At 37.5% G+C, this 9,372-nt stretch overlaps 1 protein-coding gene across 2 annotated transcripts; it reads right to left on the bottom strand.

Moving 5' to 3' along the window:
• Window positions 1-301: 301 nt before the first annotated feature.
• Window positions 302-6,766, bottom strand: LOC116174828. 2 transcript variants are annotated; one of them, XM_031492830.1, is made up of 6 exons: window positions 6,585-6,766; window positions 6,299-6,473; window positions 5,272-6,255; window positions 751-999; window positions 522-708; window positions 302-477 (listed from the first exon to the last, which is right to left on the bottom strand). In XM_031492830.1, the coding sequence occupies exons 2-6, from the start codon at window positions 6,377-6,379 to the stop codon at window positions 302-304; spliced, it is 1,677 nt and encodes a 558-aa protein (XP_031348690.1). In that variant the 5' UTR covers window positions 6,380-6,473; window positions 6,585-6,766. The 2 variants fall into 2 exon arrangements, with proteins under 2 accessions (XP_031348690.1, XP_031348689.1); XM_031492829.1 differs by having other exon boundaries at window positions 522-999.
• Window positions 6,767-9,372: the final 2,606 nt, after the last annotated feature.

The following is a 9,372-nucleotide window of genomic DNA, read 5'->3' as shown; positions in this document are numbered from 1 at the left end:
GAAATTTTATATTGCATTGTATTAAAGTACACATTCGTTAAATGTGCACATTGACCGGTCAATTGAGGGAAGGGCATTTTTATACTCCCCTCACATTGAGCAAATCACTTACTTCTCTCTGGCACTTTAGTGAGCAATAGAGGGTGTGGTAATTATTTTCACCACATAAAGCTTTTGCCAAGCAGAATACTACATCAAAAATAAATTTGCTTAGACCACTGATAGAGCTTGAGACACGCCCATATCAGTAAAAATAACCAGTGAAAACGAACACAATGTATTTTACATAAATAAAGCTTCTCTACTTCAATTCTCCTCCACCGTCTACGACCTGTAATTCTTCTTCCAGCAAATTTATGTGTCTGTAAATACTGTCCAGCAGTTCCTGAACCTCTGTACGTTCGGAAATATAAACGGCATCACAATTCAACGACAATATCAGCCGGTTGTCGTAAGACAACGATCCAATCGTCAAGCCTAAAATCGGAGGTCAAGCGGAAGTAACAGAAGCGCTTACCTACCGATGTCCAACATATGTGGCAGCCAAAATACAAATTCGCACACTTTAATGTGACCATCGCCGTAAGTCATCTTTGGCGGTCCAGGAATCAGACTAATGCCGGCCGTTGCATGAATGTATTGACATATGTGGCGTACCCAAGAAATCGGAAGCACACCAAAAAAATGACTGAAGATGATCGCGGACACCTGAAGGCTGATACTAGTAAAAAGGAGGTAAAAACACATTACCTCAGCTTCAGTGGACACCTTTAGAGTGTTGATTAATCTCTTCACGACATTCAGCTTACTTAATATTGGCGTGGCAGGATTGTAATCTTCAGCTCCAATGAATGTCGGCACCTTGACGCTTACCACCACATATCTGTTATTAAACTGGATGTCTTCAATATTCACTTCGCCTGGTCGCATATTCAGCAGTTCGGAGTAATTTGAAACTATCGGCAGCACCAAAGTAGTGTGGCTTGGATAGTTGTTGTACTAAAAGCAAACACAAAGAAGTCGTGTTTGAACCGCCAGGGTATGGGTAGTCGATTTGCTACAAGGATTATACAATGCTATTTATTAAGAAGTAGACATAAGATTTATTTGTATTGTTTTTCCCCGTCTACTTTTAAATGGCAAAATCCCTTCTGAAGGGCGCCTAATTTTATGCAACCAAAATAACTTCTTAAAATATATGAAGATCTGGCTGTCACATTAATTAATTTGAATATTGTTGCTGTGGTTTCGGTATTTATATTTTCGTTCGTGTGCAATGTATTCAACTGAAGAAAAAGTTGATATTGTCAATTGGAATAGTGCCGGTAGCAGTTTAAGGGGCGTAAGAGATATATTTTCTGTTAACTCAAATCAAAAATATTCAAAATAACTGATATGACAGCCAGATGTTTATTTGTTTGAGAAAGTTATTTTGGATGCATAGAATTATCCCCCCTTCAGAAGAGATTTTGGCTTTTAAACGTAGACACAGGGAAAAACAATACACATAAATCCCTATGTCTACTTCTGATGTATATGGGTAAAATATCATATGTAGCGCTTCATACGAGCAGCCTTGTTTAGAATTCGTGATTTTTTACCGAAAGAGCCGTGAACAGTCTGGTTTCATTTTTCCCGTTTTCAGAGTTTGCAACGTAAAATAGGTAAGAATCAGGGCTCGCGGATTGGCAAAGAAGGGGCGCTATCACGAGATTTGTGTTAGCTCCGTTTCGGTTTTCTACTCGGCAACATACAAGGCGAAGTTTGCGGTTACAAAAATTAAATCTCGAGTAAAATGGAGTCGGGCATTACTCCCTTTAGAGTACAAGGCGTTCGCTAAAATTTTTGATTGTGGAAAAAGTTATCGCATCTTTTACAAAATCTTAAAAATATAGCAGAATTACGGTGGCCGTCAAAGAACGTATTAATAAAATTAGTTTCTAGCGTGCAGTTCTACCCTCACGGAATTTGGAGGTGTTTTTATATTAGTAAAAGCCTAGAATTTCAAGCGTGCCGGTAGAAATTTTGTGTGAGGTATTCGATCGAACTACGAACAAGCAAAATAACCTCAGTTTATTGCCGTAGCGCATTGTTTAATTTGCGTTAATTTCGTGTTAGTGGCATATGCATGGTTCTCTCTAGTAAACTTGAGCGACGGCAAATTAACTTCGTTTTACAATCTTGCTAAAAACAGAAGTCTCATTCGCAAGAAATAAAAATTCATTTACGTGGACGCTGTGTTTCGAGCGCACCGTAGTTCATGAACCCTTTTCTCCAAGTAATTAATTCATTATTCAACAAAAACGCACCTTGACATCAGAAAAGTTGAAGCTGCAGAATTTTTTTTGAGTTTTTATTATCGACCAGATCGATTAGAGTTTTTTATGTTGAAAGTGGTCTAATGGAATCAGCTTTTCTATGTCAAGGAGTACACAAAATTTATTTTGATACCAGCGAGAATAGTTCGAATAGTTTCGGTTCCATTGAGCCAGTCGGTGCAATCCATATTTTGATAAATATTGAAGTAACCGGATTAAATATTGCTACTAAGTACGCGTTGCACTGGCCTCGTAACTTTTACAAAAAAGTAGCATCAAATTCGTGAAATCCACAGGTGTCCCATTAAACCACCTTGTACATTTTACGCAAGATCGCTTATATTATGATACTTTTTGGTTCACTTCAGTATCGGGTGGTTACTTCTGTACCGAAAGGAACTTTGCGTTATGTATCGGTTGCTGCTTAAGTGAGAATCACGCATCAATTAGTGAATCTCTCCAGAACTGAATGTCGGAAGGAATTTGTAGCAAGGAGAAATTGGTTAATCCGAGCATTCGCCTTAGTGGGGTCAAAACGGAATGTCGGAAAAAGTACTCACGTAGGGTTTATTCGGTAACGCAAAATTCTTATGACTAACCGGCAGACGCGCAAAGAACGAATCAAAGATACGGGGTATAAAAGCATTGACATAAAAATTCAGTCGACTTCTGTTCCTCATAGCGAAGAAAACTCTCCCTGGCCCTACTGTTCATCCCTAGCGTAGGACTCCAACATCTACTGTTCGCCCATAGCGTAGGTGCCCCATATCCCATTGTTCACCCATAGCATAGGATCACCTTCATCCGTGTTACATCTACATCTGACCTTCGAGACGTCGTCATCGCCTCTACCGCGGCTGAACATCAGAGGTCCACGCCGAAGCTCCTGTGCCCCGGTGCTCAACGGAGTAAGCCACCACTCTAAACCCACAAATGGGAAATGGTTGGTCTAGACGAGATGCACGGGTTAATTCAAATCTTCAAATCGTTATATCTCGCAGAAATGGTACTTATAAAGGAAAAATATTCTGCACAACAGACATTGAGTTAAAACTTTAAATGGGAAAGTATCCTTCGCTTTCAAAAAAGTTAAAAAGGAACGTTTCTTGTCAACACACTGTAAAATACTGCCGGTTCTTTGCAGCCTTACATCAGCTGCACTTTTAACAATGTACGAAGAATCGCATACGATTTCCAGTAGTAGATTTGTTGACACTCAGCTCGCATTCTGAAACATCCGAATCATATTCATTAGCACTGACTTCGTTGAAATCGATTGGCGAAAGTTTTCGTTCGTTCGTTAGACGAGGAACAAATGCATGGAGAAAACCATCACTTAAGGGCAAAAAACGATGACTAGCTAATGTTTTCTAAGGAAAAATGTTAAAAAAAGTATTATGGGTTGCATCAGCTTGCAAACTAAAATGATGGATGAATATGACGTAAAATTTCGATCACATTTTTACCCATACTTTATGATTATTTCTTAGAATTTAGGTAAGATAATGCTTTAGCGATTTCTACTATAAAGAATTTTTACAGTGAAAGGGATATGGCGAATATAGTTATTTACATATGAGTATGGTAAATCAAGGTTTACGTTAACGAGTGAGATGTTTACTGCCGAAGCGTAGCTGAGGCAGGAATTTCGAAACGAGTAACGTAAACTGATTTGACATACGAATAATGTAAAACATTTTTTGTACTCATTGAATGGAAAGATAATGTTTCCAAGCATCCTCGATGCACGGGAAAACGACTTTCCCGCATCGCGGTGTTTTTTAGTTTCCGCTGGAGACAAGGGGTTATGCGCGTTCTTCGGTTGGTAGTACTTATTGAAGTCAACGAACGTCATGTCATGGTTAACTGTCATCTGCTGTAAAATCAATTAAACCGTTGGTTGAGGGTATTTAGTGCGATTAATCGGAAACAGACGTACACTAAGTTTTACGTAAATATATAAACAAGAACTTATAACGCAATCAAATTATTTTTCAGAATTGGAACTCAAGAAAAAGTAAAATTTATTGTTAAAACGTCTTAAAATGTGACCAGTGATATTCTGCAACTATTCGCATATGCAGTTTAAGAAAGCACATATTAACACACACAAAGCTTCCAAGGATTTTAAATGTAACGAGTGTATTTACGCAACTCAAGATAAATCAAATTTGAGAACACATTTCTTCACACATGTCTTCTGGGAATATTAAATACGATCAGTGCACTTACGCGACCAATAAGAGCACTCTTTTCAAAGCATATTTGTTAACATTGAAGACTTCCAAGGATATTCAGTGCAAACGATGCAATGCCGTGACCAGTAGTAGCACTCATTGCAAAGGCAAAATATGTATTAAACAAAGATGTGGAAGTTTTAAATGTGACCAGTGCAATGGTAGTTACAAAATTATGTTACCAACCAAACATGATTGTGTTACCAACTCACGATTAAAAAAAAACTAATTTACAAAACTATTAATTTTGACCTTTTTTTACGCAATTCGTTACAAAAAATATTGTACCTAACTCTTTCGGAAAGAATTTTCCCGCATTCGCACTAAATGCAGCACTCCCTACGGTCGTGCTGCAAACAAAGTGCTCATGCGGGAAAATTAACTTACCGAACTTGTTAGGTAAATAACTATTATTTCATACTGCTCTATTTCTATTAAAATACCATTTTGATTAGAATGTTGTAGGTACACATTAAAATAAAAGCAAAAGTCGATTACTTGATTTGTTTGATGTGAGAGTAGTTTGACAAAAATATCGATGCATACGTTTAGATGGATGTCAGTTGCGGTTGCTAGGCAAAATTTCCAGTCTGGTAAAAAGTTTCAGTCTGGTAAAATACGATTTACCAGACTCAAATCAGTCTGGGAAAGCGGCGATTACTAGATAGTATGAAATAAAAAATATTTACCACCAAGAAAGTCACAACGTTTTTTACCTTCAAAAAATGAGCCTTTAGACTTTCACTGATTACGGTCAAGATTATTTCTGGAATTGTGGCTCCGCTACGTTTTCGTATTGTCTTTACTTTCTCGAGGTACTGTCCGTTAGGATCCAGCGCAACCGCACAGTGCTCTTGAAATTCGAGTTCCTTTCCGTGGACCTCATTGCCTACGCACGACTTCAATACCACAATGGAAAATAGGCAGACGGGGAAAAACAAAATTATCCTAATCGCTTGGATTACACGTCGAAACGTTGTAAGCCACACAAACTTTTCGGCGTCGATGTACTTCTCAAATGTGGATATTTTAGGGTGGTTTGACTTATCACCAAGCACACCCACAACGAGTTTCAAAATTGAGATCCCGTCAGCAATGAGGTGATGCACCCGTATCACGATTGGGTAATGCTTGATATTGCTAGTACCCTCGTTTCGCCATTTGAGCGGTTGCGTTCCAACGGAAATGTCCCATAGTAGTGGCCCGTTGAACGGTTCGTAACACCATCGACCGATCAATCCGTTGAGGGCTTCCACGTCCAGTTCACCATCGACCGTCGGCAAATGACGAATGCAAGTTTCGTGCTCAAGTTCCACCCTTTCCAGGTATAGATATCCTGAAAACATCTTGGGCTTAGTAAACAGCTTGCCAAGATGGCTTCTATTTTTTCTCAACTGAGCCCTAATAACATCCTGGACGTACTCCATCACCGTCTTAGGGCTGCTGTTTGAGTCAATTTCGCACACCATTAATCCAATGATGGTGCTCCTCTTCATCGATTGAGTTGCGTTAAACACGTCTAAACCACTCACTAAACAGAAAAAATCATCTCCGCATTCCTCCTTCAGGATGGCTGTTAGTACTATCTCCCGGTATAGGAGCAGGAGTACGTAAATTACAGCTGAAAATGCTACTCCGACCAAAATGAAGGGGAATAACACAATGAAGAGAAGTGCAGTTGCTCTAGATTTCGTTTGCCTCTAAAAAATGGGTTAATTTTTGACATAATCGGGAGACCCATACCTTAATCTCATTCACATTTACTATCATCAGTACTAATACTAGCAAGGCGAGTGCTATTAGACATATCGTTGCATACACCATTGCTAAAGTTGCCCGCGGGAAGGTTTTCAATTCCTTTAGCAATTAGACTACTCGCGAAGGTGAAAACCACTTCCCCTGTGTGATAGCGATAATTCTAAAAATAATTTGTTTATATCACAAAAAGTATGGTGATAGTAGGTATATTGCTTGTTGATTTTCTTTGTCGGCGAGATCGCACCTAAAAAATCTTTTAGAAAATGCATACCAAAGTTTAGTTTGGGACCCCCTGTAGACAAAATTCTTCGTTCTTTCGTTTCTTCCTTCCTCTTCAATAAAATGACGTCATTCACCGCTTTAGTACACACACACAAACTTCAAAGTGTGAAGACTTAACAAACCAGAAAGGCTTTATCAAAAAATCACAGTTTTGACTTCTCCCGAGGGAAGTTTATGTGACAACCGCCGGACTAATCGCCCATTTCATATACATATACGAGTAGAGATTACGCTCAACCAGGATTCGAAAAGGAACCGACCAATACCGAGTAAAATTAGGATGCTATGAACCGTATCCGACACCGCAGCGCAGTATTTGATTCGCTAGTTTTCCAGCAGATTCTTGATTAAATTACCAAATTAGTCACCCCTGGGTAGTAACCCCCAGGTCCAAATCAAGTCTAGTGTACTCAGGTCCAGATTGATTACTAACAGCGGGCGAGATAATAATTTGCCGTTCCCGCGCAAATATATACCTATAGAAATTCGTTTTTCTTTCTTTCATTTCAACAATCGAACAACCAACCACTGCAACTGTTGCATACAGCTCGTATTTTTTTTCCGTTTTGAAAACATCTCCAGATGTATGTCGTTGAAAACCAAACTGGCCTACAGTCTTTTGTTTTTGAATTATATGGCCAAACGTTGCATTTTTCGATTTTTAGATAAAAGTCTCTTTTTATCACCCGCATGTTAGTAAGGGGGGTACGTATTGCATTGGGATAAAAATGACCCCCTCCCCCCAATTTTTAGACGGAAATATATAATAATAAACCGATACAACGAAATATCGAAGGATCCTCAGTATTACAATCACTTTTAACGACAATTTATTTTAATCTTACAAAATACATTTTATAGTTAACAAAAATGCATCAAATTCATGTCTTGGGCTTTGAGATAATGCTCTTGGTTTTTTTCCCAACGATCTTGGTGCATAAATAACGATTTTGACATGTTTTGATCAAAATCCACGTTTTCGCCAAAAATTCATCAAATTCATGTCTTGGGCATTGAGATAATGCGCCTAGTCTTTTCCCCAATGATCTTGGTGCATAAATAACGATTTTGACATGTTTTGATCAAAATCCACGTGGTCGCCAAAAATGCATCAAATTCATGTCTTGGGCATTGAGATAATGCGCTTAGTCTTTTTCCCAACGCTCTTGGTGCATAAATAACGATTTTGACATGTTTTGATCAAAATCCACGTGGTCGCCAAAAATGCATCAAATTCATGTCTTGGGCATTGAGATAATGCGCCTAGTCTTTTCCCAACGATCTTGGTGCATAAATAACGATTTTGACATGTTTTGATCAAAATCCACGTGGTCGCCAAAAATGCATCAAATTTATGTCTTGGGCATTGAGATAATGCGCGTAGTCTTTTTCCCAACGATCTTGGTGCATAATTAACGATTTTGACATATTTTGATCAAAATCCATGTGGCCTCAGAAAAATAATTTAACATTTTTGAATCACACACATGCGGTTATCAAACGTGCACGTTATCAACTCTTTCAGCATCAAGATAATGCGTTTGAAAGCTTTTACAACTCTAAATTCATGTGTAAAGAATAATTTTGGGTACATTTTGCTCTAAAACTTTTGACCGAGACCACAGAGAAGAGTTATATTGAATTGTTACACATCTAAGAGTCATAGGGAATAATCTAGCGAAAGTCCGAACTCGATACATGACCTAGGGAATGAAATATGTTAATTTTTATTATATTGAGTTCGCAGTTTTTCCTGTTCCCGATTCACTCGAAGTCGTATAACTTTTGTTCCTGTTGAACCAGCTTCCTGAAAATCAATAGCGTCCGTTCTTAATGTCCAACGTACCCGTATACCAAATTTCAACACAATCGGCCACTTTTAAAAAGAGTTAGAGCGCACACGGACGGACGGACGGACGGACGGACGGACGACAATACAAAACTATAAAGGATCTGAGGATCCTTAATAAACTAAATCATGACGATGTCGGTTTGTCGATCTGTACTCTCATTTCCAGTTAAACGTATGAACCGATTGGAATCAAATTTGGTACACATATTCTTAGACAAAAAAGTAAGAGCTTAACCTTAGCAAATTTCTGTATTAAGTTATCGGAAATGCGTTTATTACAAAAGTTTCTGCTGTAGAATCTGGCGTTTTCAAAATAAGTATATGGAACCATGTAATAAAGTTATCGGACCTAATCTCTTTTTTAAACGAATTAAATTCAAAAAGGTTAATACATTTTTTAAGAAATTTAAAAAAAAATTTGTGAAATTTATTGTATTTTTTGAATGATTTAAACATTTTTTATTTTTAAAAATCCTTTTTAAATTTTTTAAACCTTTTTTGAATTTTTTAAAGTCACTTTAATCTTATTTAGTACCATCCCTGGTGTGCTATATAGTTCTGAAAAGAGAATTTAATATGCTGTCTGTTTAGATTAAAATATACAGGATGTTCTATTTAAAAAATGAGGTTAGGTTCATTTAATGATTGTTGCATAATCTACCGTTTTCAAAATAAATATACGGGATTATGGAAAAAAGTTATCGGACCTAACCACATTTTTTAAATAGAACATCCATAATTTCATTGTGTATTAGGTTATCGGAAATCTGTTTATTACAAATTTTGTAATAAACAGATTTCCGATAACCTAATACACAAAGAAATTATAGGCTCTTATCTATACTTAAATCGAAAAATTTGACTTTTGCCCATAACGCAAAAAAAGGGCTGTAGGCCAGTTTAGTTTTTAACATCGAATTTATCT

Source organism: Photinus pyralis, unplaced genomic scaffold, assembly GCF_008802855.1.
Source record: "Photinus pyralis isolate 1611_PpyrPB1 unplaced genomic scaffold, Ppyr1.3 Ppyr1.4_LG6, whole genome shotgun sequence".
NCBI classification, from domain to species: domain Eukaryota; kingdom Metazoa; phylum Arthropoda; class Insecta; order Coleoptera; family Lampyridae; genus Photinus; species Photinus pyralis.
The sequence above is the reverse complement of the archived record's forward strand: the minus strand, read 5'-3'. Positions and strand labels throughout refer to the sequence as shown.

Coding starts and splice junctions, on each gene's coding strand:
- LOC116174828 (XM_031492829.1), bottom strand. CDS start 6,379: ATGGTGTATGCAACGATATGTCTAATAGCACTCGCCTTGCTAGTATTA. Junction 6,256..6,298: donor TAAATGTGAATGAGATTAAG/GTATGGGTCTCC, acceptor CCCATTTTTTAG/AGGCAAACGAAATCTAGAGC. Junction 478..521: donor GCCACATATGTTGGACATCG/GTAGGTAAGCGC, acceptor CTCCGATTTTAG/GCTTGACGATTGGATCGTTG.